Raw genomic sequence first — 26,519 nt, forward strand, 5'->3', positions numbered from 1 at the left:
AGGCTCAGCGGCCATGGCTCATGGGCCCAGCTGCTCCGCGGCATGTGGGATCTTCCCGGACCGGGGCAGGAACCCGTGTCCCCTGCATCGGCAGGTGGACTCTCAACCACTGCACCACCAGGGAAGCCCTTATTTTTTATTTTTTTGTTTTTTTATTTTTTTTAACATTTTTATTGGAGTATAATTGCTTCACAATGGTGTGTTAGTTTCTGCTTTATAACAAAGTGAATCAGTTATACATATACATATGTCCCCATATCCCTTCCCTCTTGCGTCTCCCTCCCTCCCACCCTCCCTATCACACCACTCTAGGTGGTCACAAAGCACCGAGCTGATCTCCCTGTGCTATGCGGCTGCTTCCCACGAGCTATCTGTTTTACGTTTGGTAGTGTATATATGTCCATGCCACTCTCTCACTTTGTCACAGCTTACCCTTTCCCCTCCCCATACCCTCAAGTCCATTCTCTAGTAGGTCTGTGTCTTTATTCCCATCTTACCCCTAGGTTCTTCATGACCTTTTTTTTTTTCCTTAGGTTCCATATATATGTGTTAGCATACGGTATTTGTTTTTCTCTTTCTGACTTACTTCACTCTGTATGACAGACTCTAGGTCCATCCACCTCACTACGAATAACTCAATTTCGTTTCTTTTTATGGCTGAGTAATATTCGATCCCCGTTTTAGAGAGAAGATGGAGGTTCAAAAAAGTGAAGTAACCAGCTCAAGGTCACGCTGCTGGTTAGAGGGAGAGAAAGGGTGCAAACCCACAAGCATACAACCTCAGAGCGTGCCCTTTCCATTGTACCCCGCTGCCTTCCCTTCCCAGGTGTTCTGTTACAGACAACTGATCTCTTAGAGACCTGACCTCTGGGAAAGCGAGCTGGTATTGCAACACCAATAACAAAAGAGACCTTGAAACTCATTTTATGTTTGCAGGCCTCTCCCTCCCTGGGGCGCTGGAACCTACCATTTCTTGTGGTTACCTACTGTTTATCTTAATTTGGTTTATTTCTTCTTATCCACTGACAACATACTTTTCTCTCCAAGATGACAAAGTCTCTGACCAAAGCTAAAACATTTGGTGACACAGGTTACCTGGCCTGCCCTGAGCCAGATGCAAAGACTCGAGTTGGCAGGTCTGCCCAGGTCTCTCCCTTTAGCCTCGTCCCCACGTGTCCCCTAACTTTCACCCCGCACCTGTCACCAATACGGATTTTCAAATGTGTACAGGTACACTTCCGATGGAAAAGATCCTCGTGTGTTTAACTGAGGCCACTGAATTACAGTCTGACCAACCACACAAAGAGAATTTTACATATCTTCTATGTCACTTGTGGCAAAATTACCTATAACTCTACTTAAGGTTTTCACTGTGTAATAAAACCCACTGCAACTAATGTTTTTCCTTCTTTTTACTTGGGAAGCAGTAACAGGTTTGGACTGACAGAAGAGACAGAAAAAAAGAGAAAAACTGAATTTCTTTGACTTACTTGTTTTTCCATTTGTATCAAGTCTTCCAGAAACTTAGTATCTAACAAATAACAGAAAATACTGCAGACAATATACGTAATTGGTGTTATCTCTGTTGGTAAGTGCTTACCTTGACCGGAATTATATATTGCTTTTACAGACTTCTTAACTTTCTGTAAGGCTGTTCTATCTTGGTCTAGAGCCTAGAAGAGAAAAATGGGGGGGAAAAGATGTTGGAAAACTTGGTAAGTTAAAAAAAAAAAAAGGAACTAAATTAAAAGAAAAACTCATTCATAACTGCATTTGTTGTGCTGAGCACTGCAGCAACAGCAAACTGGTATATTTATCAACAACGAACCCCTTCAGAGACACGAAGTGCCCAGGATTTGAGTAGTTATATTTTGGGGATAAATACGGTCATTCCACAAGCTCAACATTGGGTGAAATGGATAAGCTGGTAGTCAGTCGGTAACCGTGCTAAGCTATGCACAGGAAAGAAAATATAAGACACCTAAGATCTGATTCTTTCACTCGGAGAGTTTGCAACCTGGAAAGGGAGAAAGGCCAACATATGACATGGATGACACCTTCCCAGGGAACAAAACACATCTTATCACCTAATGGTAATTTCAGCCAGAAAGAAAACATTTAAGGGAGTGTGATAAGCAACAGTGACCCCGAAGAGCTTCTCCAGCTTTTAAACTTGAGGATTCTTTTTAGTTAAAAAAAAAAAATATTTTTAATGACATAATGCCGCGTGTATTTAAACAATTCTGTTTATTAAAAAAGCACAACATGAGAAATGCTACCATGATGCAAGTAATGCTTGTACATGATTTCTTAGGTGATGAATCAACACATCCCCAGTAATCTACAAGGCAGGGGTGAGGGGGTTGTTTCTGGGGGACTGTCACTCCTGATCCTTGACCCAGGTGCTGGATACACAACTGGGTTTCGTTTGTGAAAATTCATCAAATGACACACTTAGGATATGTACTCTTTTCTATGTGTGTATTATACTTCAAAAACAAGTCAATGTAGACATACTCATGGCATGCTGACCTAACTTCTTAGAATAAATTCAAGCCCCTCTCTGCTTTCCCAAGGTCCACGGTCCATTCACAGTCTGGGAACCCCTGGAAGGTGGGTCAAGATTTGGAGGGCAGGAGCAATAGGAGCAATAAAAATAAACTTGTATAATAAAGTTTAAAAACATTCAATGTGCATTCATATGCTTTACCTCATTTAAACCTCAAGACTTCAGATGAGCGAATGGAAGCCCACGGAGGGTAAGTACTTGCTCTCTGCAGGGTACGGGGGGAGCTGCAGGGGGCAAGGTGATGGCAGCAGGCATCTGTTATTCCCCTTCTGCACAACGGGCTTTCCTGCCACCCTAAACATGGGCTTCACTGGGCGGTGCCCCTTTCCTTTGGCTCCTGTTCTCTGAGCACCCATGACTGGCCAGGTGAGCAGGGCCCATGCTGGGCTCAGTCCTGCCTAGGATTTCTGAGCTTGGGAACCAGGAGCATAACATGTAGCCCCTTTCTGATGATGCGAACCTGGGGGCCACCAGGGGTTCTGTTTCTAGCTGTGTGGAAGAGTCTGGCCAGACAGGATGATGTTAACAGAGACGAAGCACCAGAAACAAGAGGTGGAGGGGGTCCTGGTGGCAACTGAGTCCTTGCTCCCAGCTGTCCCCACGTCTATATCACTGCCAACCTTCCTGTAGACTGAGTACGTGGGACAATAAATTCCTTTTCTCAGAAGCTAGTTGAAGTTGGGATTCTATCACTTGCAACCACAAGTCCTAAGTAACAGAAGAACTAAAGTTTACTGAGCACTTACTACACCAGGCATAAGCTCGTAGAGAAGATGTACCAAATAGATATCTTATCTCTTTGAGTTACATCTTTACAAAAATCCTGTGAAGTAGCATCTATATTTTTCAGATAAGGAAATGTGATAGGCCTTCAATAAATATCTGTAGGAAAGGAGGGAGGGAGGGAGGGAAATATTTACTAAATTGCTCAAAGTCACAAAGCCAGAAAGTGCTAAAATCCCATTTTACATTAATGTCTCCCGAATCCCAAATCTAATGGGACGCTGGGATAAAGACCAGCGTTTTGCAGGCTGCGGGTTAACACTATTTCTACCTTGCTCATCACTCACTTTCCACTTCCACAACTTTTTTCACAGCCACGTCCCATCTGCACTTCTTTTTAATTAACATTTTTCTTTAAATTCATCACATCCGGCTTCCCTGGTGGCGCAGTGGTTGAGATTCCGCCTACCGATGCAGGGGACGCGGGTTCGTGCCCCGGTCCGGGAAGATCCCACGTGCCGCTGAGCAGCTGGGCCCGTGAGCCATGGCCGTTGAGCCTGCGCGTCCGGAGCCTGTACTCCGCAACGGGAGAGGCCACGGCAGTGAGAGGCCTGCGTACCGCAAAAAAAAAAAAAAAAAAAAAACAAACCCAAAAACAAAAAACAAAATTCATTCACATCTTTTTAAAAAATTTAAATACACTCTAAAGAGCTGGCTCACTCAACATTCACAGAAGATACCCTAAAAATGACTATGTGCCTCTAACTCCATAAAATGCTCGTCTGTTCACTACCTCAAATCACCTCATCTAATGCCAGCGACTGCATATCACATTTAAGGAAACAATGTTTTATGACACAGCTCCAGAGGAAGAGACAAAGTTTGAGTAATTTCAAAGATCTGAGGTTCGTATGTCAGAGGAAAGAAGGAAGATCACTAACATTTTAATAAATGCTTAGTCATCAAGGTGCCGAGATTTACTTAGATTATTTCACTTAATTCTTACAAAAACCCTATGAAATAAGTACTATTACCGGATTCATTTTATAGATGAGGAAACAGAGGCTTAGAAAGTGTAACTTGCCCCGGTGGCAGAGTAGGAATTTGAACCCAGTTCTTCACAGTAAAACTCCACCTCCAAATCACTACCCAGTTCTGCATTCCAATGGTATCTGTGAAGAACTGAAACTAAAAGCAGTCTCATCTTAAGAGGGCAATATCCACGAGTTTTCAGAGGCAAATCTGTGTTCAGAAACTGCAAGACATTTAGGTTGCTAGGAGACTGGGAGGGAAAGACAGTAATGCAAATAAGTGCAAATAAGCACTCATTTTAAGAGATGGGATCCAAAGGGTTTATCCTTTGCTGAACCGCTTTTGTGGTAAGGATATTTTAAAAAATAATTCTAGTAACAGCCACCATTTATTTTTTATATACATATTTCTGCCATCTTTTTTTCTGATGAAAACCCCTGGGCTTTAGAGAAGCGAAACAACCTGCCAGGTGTCACATATCAGGTAAGAGAAGAACCAGCTTATGCTTTTTCAAACAAGCCACCTAAAAATCCATTGCAGAAGGCATGCTCATGTTTCTCCTAGATCTTATGATTTTTTAATAATTTTCGAGAAAGGGGAAAAGATCTCCTTCTGGAAGAAAATAACCTATCAGCTCAGCTTTGGGGAGTGATGACCACTGAAGGATGATTCTACTGGTAGAGAAACTAATGAGTGGGCTTTAATGTCCATGCACGTTTAGAGTTAATGACTCCAAATGAGCAAAGGGCTGGAAAAGATTTCAGTCGTAACATTTTTTTTTCTTTCTTTTTTTTTTTTTTTGGCGGTATGCGGGCCTCTCACTGTTGTGGCCTCTCCCGTTGCGGAGCACAGGCTCCGGATGCGCAGGCCCAGAGGCCATGGCTCACGGGCCCAGCCGCTCCGCCGCATATGGGATCCTCCCAGACCGGGGCACGAACCCGTATCCCCTGCATCGGCAGGCGGACTCTCAACCACTGCGCCACCAGGGAGGCCCGTAACATTTTATGAGACCAGTTATCTGCTTCCTTTTTGCAGGAGGGAAAGTCTCAGAAATTTATGTCGAATTTTTACCCACCTGTCTATAGAACTAATAGGATGTAAGGTTCAGGCACTTACTTCTAAAGGTTATTAATGACATCCGCATTAGACAGCTACAGCCACCATTGTGTCCGTGTGACACTTCTCTTTTTACACTCTACTATTTGGCCACGGGCAAAAAGCAGCTGAGTAAAATGCAGTTTTAAGAACTCTGTGTTTAAGAGAGCCAGGGAACACTGTCCTTCAATCAAACAACGCTCCCTCCAGAAAGAACAGGTCTAAATATGCTACAGAGCGCCATTCTCTCGACAGCCAGACAAAAGGTGCAGTGACATCTTTTGAAATGTCCTATATGTAAAACTACATAAAGCTAAGAGAAAAGTGGCAGATGAATGGGCTACAAAATTATCCTACCTCTCAACCCATTAAAAGTTGTTAAAATATGTGCCTGCGTTTCTAAGTATGCATCTGAAGGTGAACAACTCAAAAGCATATGCGTTTGTGAGAGGAGACAGGGAGGGGAAGGCGGATGAATGAACCAAGACAGGAACCCAGGAGAATATGCTGGTCTCTAACAGTCAAGTAACACCTCCCCCATCTAGAACTTTGCAATACAGCAGCTTCCCCTTCTCTGCATTACTAAAGAGCAGGGGCGTTAACCTAGAAAAGCACTTCCCATCTTTATATGGAGACATATTACTTTTATTTCATGCACAGTCCTAACAAGCTTGGGCGTCTGAATACACAGAGAAGATACAGGGTCCTGCAAATTAGAGAGAGATTGCTGGAGAAACCACACCAACAGAAGCTGGCTACCAGAGGATTCAGAAAGATCATACAAACTGGACATAAGAATGAAAAAAATTCCTTAAGAATCAGAGGCCATTCAGGGTAGGACATGGAACCTTTCATACCACACCAGGCCGAGCAGCATCCCTGGGTCACAGCGGAGTGCAAACAACACACGTTCTCAGAGATGCACAGGCATCCAGCCACGTCTGTTTCAAGCACAGGGCATCTGCACTAGCTGATCCCTCTGCCTGGAACTCTCGTCCCTAACCTCTCCAGATGATGGGCTCTTTCTTCTTACCCAGGCCTCAGAATAAAAGCCCCTTCCTCCGAAAGGCCTTTTATGGTCAACCTAAAGCAGCACACCCTCCTGCTTCCCCGTCACTCTCTCATATACCTCACACTAGATATTCCAGAGCACTACACAGCCCGAAATGATCCTGTTCATGATCTGTTTACCATCATGGTATTTATCTCCCTCCACTGTAAGAATGAAAGCTCTATGGAGACAGGGGCCCTGCAGAACCTGTTCATGGCTGAATTCCCATTCTCGGTGCTTGGCAGATGGCACATGTTCAAATAACAAACGATGAAGAAATTAATTCCTCAGTATTCTCAGCTCCGCAAATAGGAAAGGATGCAATGCAAGACTTGCCTTACAAATGGTTGAATAAAGTTCTGAATTCAGAAAACATGGCCCCCTGTAATTCCTCCCCTGATTGCTTTGAACAGCCAAAGTTTAAATGTACGTGTTAAAATAAATGTGTGTGGGGGCTTCCCTGGTGGCGCAGTGGTTGAGAGTCCGCCTGCCGATGCAGGGGACACGGGTTCGTGCCCCGGTCCGGGAGGATCCCACATGCCGCGGAGCGGCTGGGCCCGTGAGCCATGGCCGCTGAGCCTGCGCGTCCGGAGCCTGTGCTCCGCAACGGGACGAGGCCGCAATAGTGAGGGGCCCGCATACCGCAAAAAAATAAATAAATAAAATAATAAATAAAAAAATAAATGTGTGTGTGACACATGTATGAGGGATATGACCACACAGTACCACGAGTAATGGTTTAACATGACAGACAGAACTTACACATTTTAAGTTAGTTTTGTACCTTAGAATAGTTATTCTGGCAACTTCCTTAAAAACCATTTTATTAGAATATAGTACACCTACGTTAAATGAGCAGTGGCAATATGGCTGTTAATGTTAAGATTTTCGATTTCAGAATTACTTTCTAAGGCTAGGCACCTTCTTTGCAATATACGCAAATGGGAAAAATGTGTCTTATTTTAGGTAGACTTGATTTTTGAAAATAAGCACGAGTCTTTGGCGCTAAATCTTATGAGTACACCTACAGAGAAAGGAAACAGTGGATAACAATAAAATAATAGCACAGAATTTCTTACAGACATGGCCGGGTAGACACCTCCCACCTTCCAGGGATGCTGAGCATTAAGTAGATTATGTACCTGGATGTGGCTGGCACAAAGCCTTGCACAGAGCAGGTGCTCAAAAACTGCCAACATCATTACCCTCGCCTCTGAAGGCGCTTCCAAGAGAGAGCTTCCTGAAACATTCGGAGCAGTGACAGCAAAACATCTCTGAAGCAAGTGCTCCTACTAGCAAAGTGATTTCTTCAATGAAAAGAATTTTTACTCACTTGGGGGAAAAAAGGGAGTGTTTCCATTTTTATTATTTTAATAGTCATATTCAGAGAGGTAATTTCAAAAATGCACTTCAATAGAAGCATTTGTCCCATAAACACCACAAAGCGAATGCTCTTCTTCTGTGTAATTCCTGTAATAGGGCAATCAAGGGAAGACTACGTTGGCCTAATTTTGGTTCAGAGCCTGACTGCTTCAGCCTTCAGCTTGTTGAGCAATCCCTCTACCTTTTGGAGAGGAGGGAGATGCCTAATTAACATTCTCATAAACTCATTGAGGACGAAACAGTGATACAAGCTCTCATGCATCCTCACAGCCAAATCAATACGTTATTTATCCATCACAAGACCCCATATACTAGAATCTATGTGTATAATTGTAATGGGAATCAGGTTATGAGCCCAGAGAGTAATCCTATGGGATAATGAAGGGCACTGTGAATAAAGGAGCCAGAAGGGAGAGTGACCTTGTTATTGCCTCAAAAAAGAGGAGGGTTCGGGCAATCCATGCAAGTGAGTTTCTGTTCTGAGGATCAAACTTGGGTTTTTATAACATTTGCTCACTTATTCATCCATTATCTGTGCCTGGCACATAGTGGACCCTACTCTGGGCCAGGCACTGGCCTAAGTGTGAAAATCCATACTCCATGTGCCTTGCTTCCCCAGCTCCGTGTCCCCCACTTCTACCTGCTACAGCAAAACAACAACAACAAAACCCTTCACTAGGATCCGTGGGAAGCTTGGTACTGCTTTTGGTAAGACTGATGAAGGAAGTTATTCAAAAAATATTAATCCTCGCTACTCTGGGGTTTTAGCCACACTTCCCAAATCATTCCACTCTTTACCTTGTATTTTAGGGGTTTAGTACCTGTGTCTCTTCCCTTACTCAGTCATCTAAAAGTCCTCCAAGGATGATACTTATGTTTGTTTCTTTCTTCACATAGAAGATGCTAAGTAAGAACTGAACGAACACACACACACACACACACACACACACACACACACACACACGGAAGGAAGGATGAACAAGAATCCACTGTTCTTAGAATAAAACCCAGGTCCTCATTACTGCCAGCCAGGCCCCATGTGATCCAGCCCTCTGACTTCTGTTGCCACACTCCCCACTCCTCATATCTAAGCCACACCTGCAGTCTTTCTGCACCCACAAGCTGGCATCCACCTGAGAGCTTCTGCAACTGCTAACGTTTCTGCTGAAATCCTCTTCTCAGAACTCTTCCCCAGATCTAAAGGGGCCTGGCCTGCTTGTGTGTGCTCTTTCTCTCTCTCTCTCTTTTTTTTTCCCAGCATTCAGCTCAAATGCTGGAAGCACAGCCCCTATTCATCTGAGGAATGGAAGTATGGGGCACTGAGAAGCATCCTGTGTGTAAGCTATACAACAACAGCAGCAGCACAGAATACCTGCAAGCAGGAAGCAGGACATGGCAACAGCAGCTCGTATGAAAGGAAGAAGTAAAGATGTTATCGTTTGTTAGTTTCAAGATTAATAGTAGGATGAAGCTGCTATGCAAGGGGAAATGATCAACCTAAAATAAAATCTGATTTGCATAATGCAGCCCAAATATGGAAAGTTGACAGGTCATCCACAGAAACAGGTTTTAAGCTTTTTATCTGTGCTATTTTAGACTATTAAAAGTGTCCTTAAGATTCAGATTCTTCCTATATTCTCTGATTTCAATCAGAAACTTTCAATGTCCTCTACCCTACCTGTAGCTCCCTGTAGCTCCCTGTAGCTGAATGGCTGCATGAGGGGGAATGTGACCCACAGGCAGCAAAGATCTGCAGGTGCTAACTACTCAGGGTTTGGGCCCCACTTGGTAAGTCACTTCACAGTTCAGATCTGCAGCAAAGATTCAATGTACCACTTTCAGCAATACTTCCTGAATGATTCTAAGGACCTGTTCTATGCAAGAAACCACCACCAACCTATCAACTTTCCAAGCCAAAGAAAAGATATTGCATAAAACTGTGACTCACAGAAGTCCCCTTCCCTGTGGAGGCATAAGTTACCCCTTAGATGTGCACACATCTTGAGAGCATGGACTATGCTAGGCCCAGAGTGGTGGCTCAATAAATGCGAGTCAATTGAATCTGCCTCTATGTTGAAAGCATCTAGAATTAAAGGTTTACAGAATAGCACTGGAACTCACAGAATGCTGTTTATTTCTCATGCATTATTTATTTTCAAAACGTAAGCGTTTCCTACAATCCCTCACTGCCATATTCAAGACTTTTTGCTAAACCATTCCGATTCTTGCACTGATGTCGGGACGAGCAGTGTGAACCGGGAAAGTGGAACGGGTCGGTCCCCTTTAAGACCCTTAAAGCCAAACCTGCCACCACAAAGCACAGCCACCTCACACATTTTGTAACCTACTTGAAGGGCTAAGCCCAGTCTTGCTTCTCTCTGTGAAGCTCCATCTCTGCACCTAACGGCTAGAGTCCTTGCTGGTCCCACACGGTCTGGCACTGCTACCACAGGGGGCCCCCCAGTCCCACGGGGTCACTGACATCCCAGCATTCAACCACCACTTATTAGCCTTTGCCTCTGGTGTGCATCCCGGCCCTGGAAGCAGCAGGGCCTGGCTCTGGAGCCAGGCACCACGTCGAGAAGTGGACGCCTCTGTTAAGAGCTTGGGCTGAGGCCAGGGAGGCCTTGTATCACTTCCTACTGGCTCCGTGGGACCTGCTCAAGTGAGTCATCCTGTGACACCCATGCCGTCCTCACCCGATACCGGCGCAGACAGTGTTCCCTTCTCGCCTCCTTCCCCTCAAACTGTCCTTAGAGCCGTATACTGGCCCATTCTCACCTCCCTTCTCCCTCACATTGATGATGATGGGAGGAGGAGGAGGATAAAAATAACAGAAACATGTTTTATACAGATTATCTTATTTAATCCTCGCAGTAACCTATAAGGACATTTCTGTTACCCACATTTTACAGAGAAGGAGACTGAAGCTCAGGATCGCCCTGGATCCTGCAGCTAGTCAGAGACAGAGCCAAGATTCAAGCCCAGCTCTTCCCGACCCTCAACCAAGTATTCGTAAGCATCATGCTCACCCACCTTCCAACCTGACACAGTGGGGTGCAGAGGACGGAGGCACCTTTAAAAGACAAAATCAGCCAAGGATTCGCTCATCAGGCCGTGAGACAAACAACTTCAAAAACCTTTCCCTTCCCAATCTAGGGGTTCTCTGTGAAGAAGCCAAAGAGTAACTGAAATCAGCACTTTGCTTGAGAACCCAAGGTTGCTCTTTAAGGAGGGGGAGGGGACAAAAGCAAAGTGGGAGGAGGTCCTCCTGCAGCTCGCAGGGGCTGTGCCACCTGAACTGCCCACCAGCCGCTTCACGTGGGTCCATCTGCTGACCAACCACTGTGCTCGGCGTGGCAGCAGTGAGTCGAATCCACAGAGAGGGTCTCCACTCGGCTTCAGTTGCACCCGGGCAACTGCAGGGCAGTCTTCATGGACTTCACTCAGAGCTAGACTGGACGCTGGGTGCGATTTTCCCTAACACTGATTGCTGGCATGTGCATCCCCACTCAGAAAACAGGTGTAAGATCAGTAACTAATCACAACAGCACATGGAGATGCACAGGCTTGTGAAAGCTTCTAGGTGCGCCTTAAAACATCGGTGACTGAAAAACACCACTGAGAGTGACTGGTAGGAAAATCCTCGAAAAGAATCGGTGGGCTTATCCTTGGGGTCAGCCAAGCAAATAGGAGCTCATTTTAAAAAGAGGGACAGCTTCTCCCCTTGGTACTTCTAAGCCGGCTCTGGTCCACAGGGAGGTCACTTTCGTCCCTGCTGAGCAATGTGAGGGTCACAGAGAGGAACATCCCGAGATGGGGCGCATCCATCCACAGATACGCGCTCCTCCACAGGCCACGGTCCCTACTAGAGGTGGGGACACTGGGCAAAGACTAGACAGTTCTCTTCTTCAAGGAGGGAAAGACAGGAGACAACAGGGTGCACACCAACATTTCTGAAAGGAGGGAGGCCTGGTGTTCAGAAGCACCAGGGAGGTCAGGCGGCCAAAGCACGTGGCCACGTGGAGGATAAAGTGACAGATCACGCAGGGACTAGAGGCCACGCAAAGGAGTCTGGGTTTTATTCTGAAGGCAAAGGTTAGTCCAAGAACGAGGCGATTACTCCTGAACTTCAGAAAAAGGACTCTGGCTGATGCGCTGGGAACGGAAGGTAAAGGAGCGAGACCAGAAGGCAAGAGCCAACCGGCTGGGTATTTCACAGACAGAACTTCTCTTAAGTCCTTCTGCTGTGGCTCAGTCCACTTCTTCCTCTAGGATCACGCCCCATATTTAAGGCTTCCTCCAAAATCCTCCTCCCCGCTCCACACCCACTCAGTACCTGGGCGGATGCCAGCAAGACACTCAGCCGGACCCGAGAGGCCAGGAAACCCTGCCAACCCCACCTCTGCAGCAGTTCTTAAACCCATCCCCAGGGCTCCTGCCTGGCTTCAGGACTGGATCATGCCCCAGGAAGACGGAGGAGCCTTTCTAAACTATGAATCTGACCGCGTCACTCTCGTGCGCTAAGACCTAGAGACTCAGAAAGCCCTCTCCGCCTCACCCGACACTGCTTCCGCAGACTCCCTTCTGCAGCATGCCGACCTGCGTCTCTCCCACCTTTCACTCTACATTCCTGGTAGTCCAGATACATGGTGCCCAAACGTACTAAGCGCCTGTCTGGTCTCTGTGACTCTGGAGATGCCCATTCCAATAGCTACAGTTCTCTCCTTTCTCAAAAATACTTCTGCCTTTTGCCTTTTCTTCACCATCTTAACCATCTTACAAACGCACGCTCAGCCTTTAAGACTGAGTTTGTCATCTCTGTTGAACCTTCCCCTTCCCTCTGAGAAAGAATCTCTCTTCATCCTGGAGCGCTGTGAGAGCACTTATCATAATGACTTTTTCCCTTACATTTCTATCTCCAACAAAAGGCAGCTATTAATCCTTCAAGATACTACATATGTACTCACTTCCTTTCCCCAGCTGTACAGCCAGCTTCCCGGCCTTGCCCCAGGACTGCACGTGTGTGACCAGCTGTTCACAGTGCACAGGCAGGACCCCACGCAGGATCCGGGTCACCTGGCAGCTAACTCTGACTCCTACCCCTCAGACCTCTCAGGTTCCCAGCTTTCTGACCTGTAAATTTGGAAGACTGGACCAACATGCAGCTTCTTCTAGCTCTAATTTTCCTGAAAACCAACTATTTTCAAGTACTAGGGACCATATCCTACTGCTTCAACTCTCTTAGCATATTAGATTTTGTTTTAAAGAAAAGACACCTTAATTTTTTAAAAGTAACATGATTGGTATCAACAGCCACTGATGCTGGCAAGGACCTTACGTTTAAGATCTCTATGCAACTAAAAGGATAAACCATGGCTTTGGTCTCAGATTCTAATTCCAGGTCATTTCTGTGTCCCTTTTTTGCATCCTCTGTCTTCCAAGAAATGTTTTGAAAAGTTCATCTTGAATGTTGCATTCAAAGACTCTATCAATCATGTAAAACAAGCATTACTAATGCCTTTTTAAAGATGAAGAAAATGAGTCAGAGCAAGTATCCAGGGCCAAAAACCTAGGAAATGGCAAAACCAGGCTTTTCACCCTGGAAAGGCTAACTCCAAAGTCTGTGTTCTTTCTGCCACATTCGAATAAAAGCCATGCTTTATTCCACTTCTTATTATGCTTATGATGCTTAAGTATACTGCACACTAAGCTTTCTATAGGTGGCTCAACTGCCCAGCTCCTGAGGATATAAGATCTAATGGAAGACAAGCCATAAGCCACTGGTGACGTCCCCAGTTCAGTAGAGTTTAGAACTCCTGTGTACTCTCCAACACAGACCTGCCGACTGCAGATCTGGCCATTGTTAAGTAATGGTTTTTACAAAGAAAGACAGGCCTAATTTGACAGAGAACATCAAGAAACTCCAGCTCCACGCGTGCATGAAGGTGATTACTAAAAGCAAAGGACCGTTTCTTGTGAAAAGAACAACAAAATGGATTCAAGCGGCGTTTCCCATACTGCAATCTGCAGAAAACTATTTCTAAGACGCTGGGAAGTATTCTGGGGAAAAAAGAGGCCATGACAAATTTGGAAAACACCATATGCTAACTATACCCTTCTTTTGGATACCCAAGGCACACTAGAATATCAAAGACTGGGATATTTTAAAGAAACATGTTTAACTTTATGACCCAGCAATTCTCCACTAAAATAACTGAAATAATTGATTAAAATCAGGATTTCTTCTTGGCACACCTATGGAACAATATTTGTTGGGACATCAATGTAGAAAACTCCATATTTTAAAAATGTCTAACAAAGTTAAGCCTCAAAAAATGCACTATGTATATCAGTTAAGAGGTCTAATGATGTTCTCATGTCAACAAGACATACTATCAGGAAAAAGCCAAGACAAGAACCAAGATAAAACCAAAAAAACAAAACAACAACAAGATAAAAGGACTAAGAGGGAAAAATAATCACAACAACAAGAAGAGGAAAAAAAGTTGACATGTGTAGGACATTATTAGCATGTGGAATTCTTATTTCGCTACTATCATGATCCAGAAGACTGAGGACAAAAGACATTAACATAGAAATTGAAAACTGTAATAAACCTATGCAAAGAATTTGAATCACACCGATAACTTTTAAATTCCAAGTAAAACAATACTGAAGTGTCTTTTTGTCCTTATAAAGATATTAAAAATAGAAAAGGTAATAAAAACAATGAATGGATAGGCTGCAGAGAAACAGTCCCAGCTGATACACAGGACAAATTGTATTCCAAGTCATACTGCTCTTTTATCTGCTGACACAGTAATCCTATTCCTGATAATTCCTATCAAACGACAACCACCCCCTCAAGAATAAATTTTAAAAAGATACTACAAAACACGTTACCAGATTTTACAGTGCAAAAGGCAAGAAATAACCTAAATCTAACAACAGGGAGATGGCCAAGTAAAATAGGAAACAAATAAGAGGGCTTATATGGTCACTCAAACGTATGTATGTAACAATCAGAAAGGATAAGGACAGCCATTTATTGAAGGTCTATTTTGTGAGATGTGCAAATACTATGAAATTCCATTATTTACAATGTAAAATTACACATATTATAAAGATGTGAATTATCTAGAAATGTAAAGCTTAGGAAGGTTCACAGAGATGTTTTAAAAGCTGTTGCTACCTCAGACAGCTATGATTAGGAACTTTTTTTCTTCTAAAATAATTTCCTTATGCAATATTATACGGCTGATGTAGTACTTAAGTTTTTTTAAAGCCTTTTAACAGTGTCTTATAATAAATACATGCTTTTCCCTCAGCAACTGCAAGAGATCCAACAAGATGCTTTCATCGAAAATGAGGGAGAAAGAGTACACGTTCTTAGTAATTTCCTTGTTGCCCTGCAAACTGTACATTTAAAAAATTAGTAGAATATTGCGTTTCAAGAGCTCCTGTCTGGGGCCAGAAAGAAAACTGTAATCACGGCAATTACCTCGTGAACCTCTAATTTCTGCTGTAGTTCTAAAGTTCGGAGGAGCATACCCACCCACAAGCACCATGGCTCTTTCATCTTGAAGTAATTTCAGCTCCATTCTTAGGAAAATAATAATTATAGGTACAACAAGGTATTTAAAGACCAAAAATAGTCACGAAAACACCATTTTCCATGTTATAACATAATGAGAGTTTCTTAAAAGAATTAAAACCTAGACCGGAAAGGAGTCACGTCTTTGCAGGACCCTGAGAATTTATCAGGAACCTACCTCATAACAAAACAAGAGTTTTCACTGGTGAACGGATTAGAAACCACGGAGCTACTTAGCCTTTTCAATTCCTACCAGTTCTGAGGTTCTATAATGTCCTACTAAACCATGTGTCTGTGTCTTGACCCAGTGATTCAAAATACGCTGCTGATGATTTAGAGTCATTTAGACTTAATCACACAATTTTATCGGAAGTGGAGAATCACATAACTGATGACTAGATGCTGGGAAAACATGGTGGTTAAGAGCATAGAATGTGGAGCCAGACGGCCTGGAGTCAAAGTCTAGCTCCACTACTTACTAATTGTATGACCTGGGCCAGGTACTTAATCCAGCTGTGCCTCAGTTTCCCCACCAGTGATCCATCTCACAGAGTTACATGGATTAAGTAAGGTAACCACACAGATGAAATACTCAGAATGGTGCTTGGATCAGAGGCAGCGCTCAACAAATGTTAGCTAGAATTTGCAAGTACAGGTACTTGGATTTATTTTTCCTAAGGTTCCCAAGAGGTATACAGTTAGCAAGAATAATTTTTATTGACACATGGCTGGTGGTGCTACTATAGAAGGAAAAGAAAAGGGAGAGGCAGAGGCAAAACCTTCCACTCAGACCAGTTCTTTAGATCAGTGATCTCTCTACAACGCACACAGGATAGTCCACTGTGGTGCGGGGAAAAAACAAACAGAACTCCTGTTTGTACTGTTTTACGTTAAATAATTATACAATATTGGTACAGAAGAGTATGTATAGGTATATATACATGTACATGCATATGGAATGCAGGCTTAAAAAGATTTTACAAATGAGATGCACAAAAGCTTGGAAACCACTGCTCTGTTAATGAACATTAGGATTTTACTTCTCTTAAGTATGAACTGTGGGAAATGTGGAGTTAAGACAACAGTGCGGCCCAGGGGCTGTCTGCCGTCTGCATATACAGAGAAGATGACGGCACTGTCCAATGTTTAAAAGGGCGTTGCCAGAAATGCCGATGGGTTTTTCTCGAGTAGCAGCAACCAATCTAATAATGTTAACTTCGAACACGGAAGGGCATCAAAGAGCACTACCGTTATTTCAAAATAAAAGAAAATTCCCTTATATATATTTTTGTCACGTTTACTTTTTTGCGCCTGATTTTTCCAATTGCCCAAATGTTATCACAATCTTTCCTTTCTGAGGAAATGAAGGCTCAGAGAGACCAGGTGACTTTTTCTAAGCCCACTTGGGTAATAAATGTGGTCTCAAAACTCAAGTCTCCCAAATCAGAATTTAATTTAAAAATATTATTCTGTTCACAGGTGTTCTGTAATTTTGAAGATACTACACTGCTAAACGCACATGAAAGTGGATATTTCTTCCTAATCTCCTGCTTCCTACCACAAGGCACTTAGGAAACATGCTTTACTGGCAAAAAGAAAAACTTCAGAAAATTTTGTTTTTAACGTAACACAGAGCAAATGGAAAATACAAATTCTAAACTTTACCCATAACTCCACAACTCGAAAACACTATTTTCTTCTTTCTTGACTTGCCATCTTTGTTCATGTTACGTGATCTCTGTGTAACTAATCAATGTTACATGCAATCTGTATTCTGCTTTTTCACTTAATATTATACTGCAAACACTTGTGCTTATTTTGCCCGCATGAGCACAGCCATTACTACTTCAGCCTCCCATCACTCTGGTATGTCATCTGTCTCCTATATATTTCTCCTATTGAAAGCTAACTTAATGGCCAGTTTTTTCACTTTCGTAAATAACAGTATTTAAGACCTACTTTGCAGCATGGTTGTCAAATAATCAAGTTGCTTTTAATAAGGATAATTTTAAGTTGTACATGTTTTTAAACATGCTTATGAAATACGAGCAGGTATCTTTTAATATATTAATAATTCACATGCCCCCAAGTAACAACACTAACAAAAGGTCTTTAAGTTTTTGACTCCTAAAATGCTGTCACATACCAGAAATGTCACAAAGATCTAACTAATCCTCTTGCAAATTACTGTTGAGTGCAATTTAGGATAGTGGTTAACTCAAAGTTGTAGGCATCTTAGAAGGATGCATCAGCTAATGTGGAACACTCCTCATTCTAACCCCCCCTCCCACAGCTGTCCCTTACAGGCACCCTTTCAAATAAAGCTCTCTCAGCACAGCCAATTCACACAGATGTCTTATTATCAGGAGAATGCTCACAGACCCCAGGACCCACTGATTCAATATTACTTGAGGAAAACAAGGATGAGGTACCAGAGTTTGCTCTGCAGCACAAATGAATATCATGCTCCACTGGGTGCTGTTTCCATAAAGATAAATCTTCCTGTTTACAGGAGTTGAAGAAATTTTCCATAAATCAAATCTTTGAAATTAAACCTTATTCCCTCAAAGATGCACATATTAACATTTCAGAAATGCTTTCCTCAACAGGCATCAAGCTTTGTTGTTGCTTTATCAGAAAGAGTTCTTTTGTAACGTAAATGACACCCTCCTACATTCAGACAGAGCTTGCTTGAAATGGGGCTGCATCTACAGAGTATTTGGAAAGCAACTTCAATCTCCACTCTATGAATTCATTCGTTTGACGATTATCTGGTGGGAACAATACCCCAGAATCAAGGAATACAGAGACGGTCCCTGACCTCAGGGATCGTGACGGGTTACTCCAATCACGTTTATTAGGTAGCTAGATACAAAATGTTTTTAAACACCAATGCTTCTCTATAATATGACATCTGGGGTAAGTATGCCAAGACAAAAATGTATCGATATTTACCTAGAAGCGAAGCATGTAGTAAATTTTAGAAAATGATTAAGAAAAAAATATAGCATGAAGTCAGAAACGATAAAGAAAATTCAGTCTCACTGATAAATACATATAAAAGCTTTTATTAAATTACATTTTGTGGATTGAGTTATACTGCAAAGGGAGGGGACAAATTCCCTTTGAGTGATTCTTTAATACGCTGCTGGGAGTAAAATTAAAGGGACACATGAATGGTTTAAGAAGTGGTTTCCATTTCGAATACCAACATTAAAAAAAAGAAACTGGAGTACAAAGGCTCTAAGAAAGCCATCAGCTTATAATCAATAATTTTATAAAAACTAAGTTAGTTGTTTTCCAAGTGTCCATACTGACTGTTCAGTAAAGTAACATGTTCAGTGGCCATTTCTTGGGGAGCCTGAGTGAGTCCAGTGCAGTAACTATAATGCACACCCTTAAGGAAAGCTTCCCCTCGCTTTAAATGCATTCTGGCTGCTATCATGACCCTCAGTAGAATGCTGAGTGACATTTTACTATCTAGATACCCCAGAGATCCTCCAAATGACTCCACTTCTCAAAAGTGAACAAACAGTGCCCTCATTATCCAATGACAAGGCCCACTATGAACTCACAAGTGGTCCAACCCAGTCCCCGTCAAACCACGATAATTAAGTCCAACTCGGCTAATGTTTCACACAGCCCGACTCTGAAGGAGTGTTTCATTCCATGAGCTTTCCTCTGACGGCTGAAGTTGAAAACGCACAAGGTTTTAGAACATTCACATATTTAGAATATCCTTAAATCTGAGAACTAGTCACTTAGATCAGCATTTCCCCAAAGCTATGCCCAACTAGTCCAATTAATGCTGTGAGAAAAGGGGGATCTGCAGTCAGTAAGTTTGGGAAATGCTCCACACCACACCCCCTTTTGAAGAGTCACAGAGCATTAATCTATGAAAGGCCCATGAGATGCCTGTTTCTTTAACTTTAACACAGTATTCCCCAAACTTATTGGCCTCAAAAGCACACTTCAAGCTTCTATCCTTTTTCACAAGTACCCACTAATGTCTCAGAACTAGTTCTCTACATAATACACTTTGGGTAACAGAGACTTGGATCATAATATTCCAGAAAACCCGTTATAATTTATATCAGAGAAAGCAAATAGGTGGCTCACAGTCTATATTCAACTTGCAAATTATCTTCTGTGAATTTCTGAATTAACTTCCAAACATTTTTAAAACTTGGGAGATGTAAAATAAAAACTCCAAAGTCCAACTTTCCCTATAAAATGCCTTGGTTGAGCTGAACGCACCTTTTCCCAGGAATGACCTCAAGAGGAGGGCCAGTCTAGGGTCTCCAGCTGCCCCGGAACCACCAGGTCTGTGCTGGTCACCCAGGCCTGGCCCCACTGTCACAAGGGCTCCTACGAATTCTACCCATGTTCTGGGCAATGGCTCCACGATGGAAGATGTCGGGGCATGTTGGGATGCTGGAGGAGAAAGTCACTGTCGACCTGCCCATCTCTCCAGTCTATCTCCTCTGTGAAGGTTTGCCAAGGACAATCTCTGTTTACACCCACTGCCCTGGCATAATGAGTAACAGAGCAGCCTCACTGTTGCCCTGTTCTGGTAAGTTATACAGTCACTGTAGCTGGGAAGCCTTCCCAGACCTCCCTGACATTCACTCACCTCCTCCACACTCAAGTCCCACGGACATATATTACTGCCTCAGAATGTCCTTCAGTACTTCCCCACTGTTTCATGTGAGCCTTGTAGAAACAAGACAGACACCTGAGCCCAGATGAGCTGGGTCTGATCCCGGGCTCTGCCTCTGAACGGCTTTGTGAGCACAGAGAAGTCCCCTAATGCCTCTGGGAGTCAGGACCTGCACCACGCTATTTCACAGAGTTCACGGAAAGATCAGGGATGCAGCAAGTGATTGGTAAACAGCAGGAGTTCAGTAAACAGTACTTTTAGTTCTGAGAATATAACTCCATGGAATTATGTCTGTCTGTCTCACAGTTCTTAAATTTCCAATGCAATGGTTTGGGTTCTCATGGTAGATATGTAATACTTGATTGTGGACTGACCTGCTGATTTTTTCCTTTAAAAAAAAAAAGAGGGCTTCCCTGGTGGCGCAGGGGTTGAGAGTCCGCCTGCCGATGCAGGGGACACGGGTTCGTGCCCCGGTCTGGGAAGATCCCACATGCCGTGGAGCGGCTGAGCCCGTGAGCCATGGCCGCTGAGCCTGCGCGTCCGGAGCCTGTGCTCCTCAACGGGAGAGGCCACAACAGTGAGAGGCCCGCGTACCGCAAAAAAAAAAAAAAAAAGAGCCAAGAAATGCCCTTGTCTCAATTCTCATGTTGCTTTAAGTTTTCCAGTTTTGGGTTAACTGGTATGGGAATATTTTCTTATTTACCCCATCCATTTCAAAAATAAATTCCAGAAGGGCATCTGTCCATTTACTTACGGAAATTTTTTTTTAAGTTTTGAAGACTGGGGGTAAGAATAAGAAGAAAGAAAAAAATTCTCCCCAAAGAGTATGGTTCACAAAATACATGACCTGAGTTCATTTAAGAAATAACAATCTGCCTGTAATTTAGAGAAATAAAGTGATGACTCATGTACTAAGATGATCTGGTCCCCCCCCCCCAACCCATGCCTTGGGATTACTAAATATCAGAGAACTTTCCCTTGGGATCTTCCCCAAAGTCTTTATTTGTTCCCAACCAGCTTCAAACATTCTCCTGTTTTCCACTCCTTTTAAAATTGTCCCCTTTCATTCCGGCTAATAACTGAAGCAATTTCTCACGAGTTCTTGCTATGGAAAGAAAACCTCAAAGTGGATGCTTAAATGCTTAAAATTCACTTTCAACCCTTGCCAGACCTCTTTTGTGAGACTACACTGGAATCACCCTGGATGCAAGGCCTCCCCTGCCCTCCAACTTTTCTCTCAAGTCTGAAGCTAGTATTCAAGGAATAGATGGGGCAAAACAAAAGAGAGCAGGGCTGTGATCCAGCAAGTGCCTTTTACGGGTTGGCTATGACTATACAAAATTTTCAAGCAAAATTAGCATAAGTTAGAAATGCTGTTTTTAAAATCGAACCTCATGAACCATCATTATCCTGTCATGCTCGCTCACTAATTACGCTGCCTCACGTGACTTTCATACATTTTGGTTTCTTATAATGGACGGCGGGGGGGGGGTAGTATTTGCGTTACCATGTCTTCACCTGAGAAAGATATTATAGAAGGTTGGATTAGAGCTGAGTGCAATGAACCTCACACTTATAGGACAAGAGTTCCAAAACAAGCAAACTGTATGTATTTGGCTACTTCCTGGGTGAGGATTAAGAAATATCAAGGCTTTCAAATTAATCACATTTATCTCTTAGCCATCGGCTGTACTAAAGATTATAACAGACACCTTACCAAGTGATTCTGCTCTCTTCAAAACATTTTTGGGATAATGAATAGAGGATGTGTTACAATTTCTTTCTTTTTAAAAAAAAATAAATTTATTTATTTATTTTTATTTGTTTATTTTTGGCTGTACTGGGTCATCATTGCTGTGTGCGGGCTTCTCATTGCGGTGGCTTCTCTTGTTGCGGAGCATGGGCTCTAGGCGTGCGGGCTTCAGTAGTTGTGGCACGTGGGCTCAGTAGTTGTGGCTCACGGGCTCTAGAGCGCAGGCTCAGTAGTTGCTGCGCACAGGCTTAGCTGCTCCGTGGCATGTGGGATCTTCCCAGACCAGGGCTCGAACCCGTGTCACCTACATTGGCAGGCGGATTCTTAACCACTGTGCCACCAGGGAAGCACTCTTTTTTCCTTTTGAAAGGAAGAAAAAAGGCCAACCAACATCATCCAGCTAGAGGAAAAAAACCAAGAACTCATATTTCCCTTTCCAGTCAGTAGGCACTCCTAACATTTCTTGTTATTTCTGTGACACTAAAAGGTCTTTACAACTCAAGTGTAATGATGACTTAATTACATGAGTAAAATTGGAGAGAGTGTGCCCTCCGCTACAGGGTATATCCTGTATTAACAGTCTCCTCCTGCCAAATCACCGACCACTCTCTGTTCCAAATGGGTCATCCATCTCGCTGGGCTACTAGGACAGGAGCTCTGGGTGAGCAGGTGTTGGTCTACTTCCTGTGCATCCACTGCGGTTCAACTAACCTCCGTGCGAACAATGTTTCAGCCGCTCTTCTCTACTTCTGATGGCCAAAAGCTCATCATCCCATTTCACTGAACTGTAGAGCTGGGATGACCTTAGAGATTACATATTCTCTGTATTGCCTCATTTTACTTTATTTTTTTAATTGAAGTATACCTAATTTACAATGTTGTGTTAGTTTCAAGTGTAAAGCAAAGTGATTCAGTGATATTTCAGATTCAGTTATATATATTATTTTTCAGATTCTTTTCCATTATAGGTTATATTACAAGATATTGAGTAGAGCTCCCTGTGCTGTACAGTAGGCCCTTGTTCTTTACCTGTTTTACCTGTAGCGGTGTGCCTGTGTCAGTCCCAAACTCCTAATTTATCCCTCCTCTCACCACCCGCACCCCGCGACACTTTATCTGAAAACAAAAGCAAACCCTGAAATCCTGGGAGGTTAAATGGCTTGCCCAAGTTCACACAGGACAGTTTCACACCAGGATTAAGCCCATGTCTGTCTCCTACTCCTGTGGCTTTTCCCTCTACCAAGATGCAACTGGAGTTCCAGACCGGCCCCAGGATGGCACTCATGGTCCTCAGCTTAGAAGCTCAGTGGGTGTGAGAGGAGATGCTGGGATGACCCCATGACTGTAGGAAACATGGGTCCATTAGGCCTCTGAGGAGCCCCACTGGGTCTCTGTGTGCTGAAGCACCCACCTCCTCCCACTAGTGGACTGGAGCATAAAGAGAGGTACGCCAGGGGCACACCCACCCACTGGATGAACACAGAGCCTCTTTCCAAGGCACTGAAGATTTGTGGGGGGAAACGGTTTTACATTAAGACAAATCTAAACTACACTGTGGTGCATAAAGTCAAATGTGCTTTTTCCTCCCTCAAGATAAAACCCAAGACGTCCAGGAAATTTCAAGGCCTCTTAGGGTCTCCCACCCCACAAGGAACCTCATGCAGAAACATAATTCACAATGATTCGATTGTATGCATTCGGAAGAAGTGTGGGAGTGGAATTACTAGTTAAAAGTGTGGGTGCTTCCACCCTCATAAGCCCCACTGTGAGGCCAGGCCACTGAAACTGTGGAAGATCCATTAAACAATCTGCTGATCCCTTCGTTCCTGCAGCCTTGCCTATTCCAAGGATCTCAGCAGCTCACAAGTGAGTCTGGAGTTTATGAAACATGTGTATGTATATATACAAGTATGTGTGCCCAGGACATCAGAGCCCATAAATGCAAGCCAACCACTTTATCTGGTACTTGAATGAACACTGAAAGGAAAACGTAGGACTGTCAACGTGTTGGCCATGAACAAAGAATCTTCCTAATCAATTCTCAAGGGTATTCCTGGCTTTATGCCACTTTCCCCTAACACGATGACTTAACCACCCCATAAAATTCAACCATTCCTCCAGGAGATAAAGCTCGAGAAGGACCAGGAAAAGAGGTGCAGAGGGGTGAGATGCTTGAGAAACACTGGGATGGGTTCTATGTAAGCACGGGGAGTAGGGTGGGCTTGGGGTATCTCTTACTGTGTGGGAATGACTGCCAGGAAATCAGAGGCTGCTAACTCCTCAGGCAGAAGTAGCCCGAGGCAACCATACAGTTGATGTGCAGTAAGACTCTCTGACACCCAATAAGATCTCAAGAGTTCATGCCATCTGTAAATGTGGAGGCAGACAGGGGACTCAAGGTGGGGAGACTCTGGAGGGGGCAGGATGACAGTCAAGGGATCTCCCTCCCTCGCTCGTAGTTTTTGTTCATTCTTAGTTCCATGACTGCTCATAGCTGACTCCCAGCAAGTACCACAATTCTTATATATTGTGTGCATGCAACAAACAGTTGCAGAAAGAATAAATAAATATGGCTACCCGGTATAAAAGGAAAAAAACAAGTGAATTTTACAGTTACTAAAAAAACTTACAAGACTGTATGCTCCAGAAAGAAAAGTAACTGTTAGATATGGACAGTATAAATTATGCAGTTTTTTCATTAGCTAACAATCACCATGTGAGAAAAATAGGTATGTCATAGATTGTCTTCTTGTTCCCAGTGCTGCTTAGAAGAAAAAAAAAAAGAAGTCCATGTGGGATCTTAGATAGGTTACAAAGGTTTATTCACTATCCATTTCAGTAAACACTTGGGATGAAAATTAATACTTTACTAAATATGAAAAAAGTAGTCTTTGAATGTGAGATGGAATTCCTAGTTTCTTAAATCCTTTCAACTAATATTTAGACTGTAAGGATGCCTCTTTTTCCATGATCTACGTTGGGATAAAGACTATCACAAAATTTTGAAAATATTTATAAAATAGGCTCCAATGAAAACTCCCACAAAAGGCTCTAGGAGAACGGACCTCAAAATACAAGTTTATCTTCAGATGTATTATTAAATACTTCAAATTTTTTACTTCTGCAGAAGGATAAACAGAGAGGCCTGTTCCATGACCCAAAAGCCAGGATTTCCTTGAATGACACACTAATGAAAAATGCAAACCAGTGGAAGTCTTGACTCGTTGTACAGAGTCTGTTACATTCCAACCAGAGGTCTGCCTTGCATCAAGAGGGAAGAAATAGCTCCTGAAACCAAAAGTTACCCTTAACCTTTGCCTCAAGAATATTTCCACTTTTGGGTAACATGGAAACACGGAAAATGATCCTCCAAAATACTTAACACTTACTTAATACTTAATACTTATGTTTATCAACATAGCATTCACTTGGCATATACTGTCTGATTATGTGTGTTGATTACAACACCTACCTTCAAAAAGCCCCAATTCAAAGATCAGGCAAGAGACAGCCAGGTTTCATGGCAAGGAACCACACTTTTTCTTCTAGCCAGTACTACCTGGACCAGGGAAGGTAGCTTGACCAAGGGCTTCCCAGCAACCCATGATGTGGTTGGAGAAAAGAGAGATGAGCTGGACCAGTCAGAGACGACTCTTCCAGGAACTCGCAAAAGTAAAGAGGTGATGGAGGAGAAACCATGATGGAGCAGGCATATAAGTCTTAATGAATAAATGAAAATTCCGACTAAGCGGCAGGGAAAAGATATACAAAGCAGAAGCAATTCCAGACGAGGCCAGAGTGTGAGGAGAAAGAAACACAGGTGCGATAAAGACATCACAGAGAGAGATCATGAGGTGGCCTGCAACTAACCCTGTCCCCACCCCTTTTTCGCTACTTTTGAGTAAGCTTAAGGGAGCCTCTGCTCGCTAGAGAGCCTAATGGAGATGGAGCGCTCTCTTCTTTCTCTCAGTACAGTAATACTCAGAGTATTATTAACCTCTGTGGGCCACAGAGCTAATAAATCGCAAGATCAGAGAATCAAGTTCAACAGTGTTTTGCTCCAAACTCTAGAGTGTATTCACCAAGCTGTATGCATTCCATAAGAATAACTACCAATTTTAAGTGCTGAGTCAGGCACAGAGAGACACTGGATAAACATCAGTGATCTTTTTTAAAAAATTATTTCATAGGTAAGGAAACTGAGGTTCAGAGAGCCCAAGCAGCTTGCTCACAGTCACACAGGTAAGAAAGGGCAGTCCCAAGATTCCCAGGCATGCTCTTCCTGCTACACACCTCTGAGTTGCAGACGCTGACAACTGGAAGATTCTAGGCCCTGTTAAAACTGGTGAGAGTGCTTCCCAGGTGGCGCAGTGGTTAAGAATCCGCCTGCCAATGCAGGGGACACGGGTTCAATCCCTGGTCCGGGAAGATCCCACATGCTGTGGAGCAACTAAGCCAATGAGCCACAACTACTGACCCCGCGCTCTAGAGCCTGCGTGCCACAACTACTGAGCCTGTGTGCCGCAACTACTGAAGCCCGCGCGCCTAGAGCCCATGCTCCACAACAAGAGAAGCCACCGCAATGAGAAGCCCGCGCACCACAACAAAGAGTAGCCCCGCTCACTGCAACTAGAGAAAGCCCGCGCACAGCAATGA

The 26,519-nt window shown here is 43.4% G+C and overlaps 1 protein-coding gene across 5 annotated transcripts in view; it reads right to left on the reverse strand.

The window, feature by feature from the left end:
* The window catches only part of ASAP1 (ArfGAP with SH3 domain, ankyrin repeat and PH domain 1), a 348,630-nt gene that overhangs the window by 143,826 nt on the left and 178,285 nt on the right, over positions 1–26,519 (reverse strand). For all 5 annotated transcript variants that reach the window (XM_081214357.1, XM_081214356.1, XM_081214354.1 and 2 more), the window contains one exon: positions 1,601–1,673. In XM_081214357.1, coding sequence (XP_081070483.1) covers positions 1,601–1,673 — 73 coding nt within the window. The remainder of the gene's footprint in view (positions 1–1,600; positions 1,674–26,519) is intronic.

This window comes from Mesoplodon bidens (assembly GCF_964165515.1).
Source record: "Mesoplodon bidens genome assembly, chromosome: 16".
Lineage (NCBI taxonomy): Eukaryota > Metazoa > Chordata > Mammalia > Artiodactyla > Ziphiidae > Mesoplodon > Mesoplodon bidens.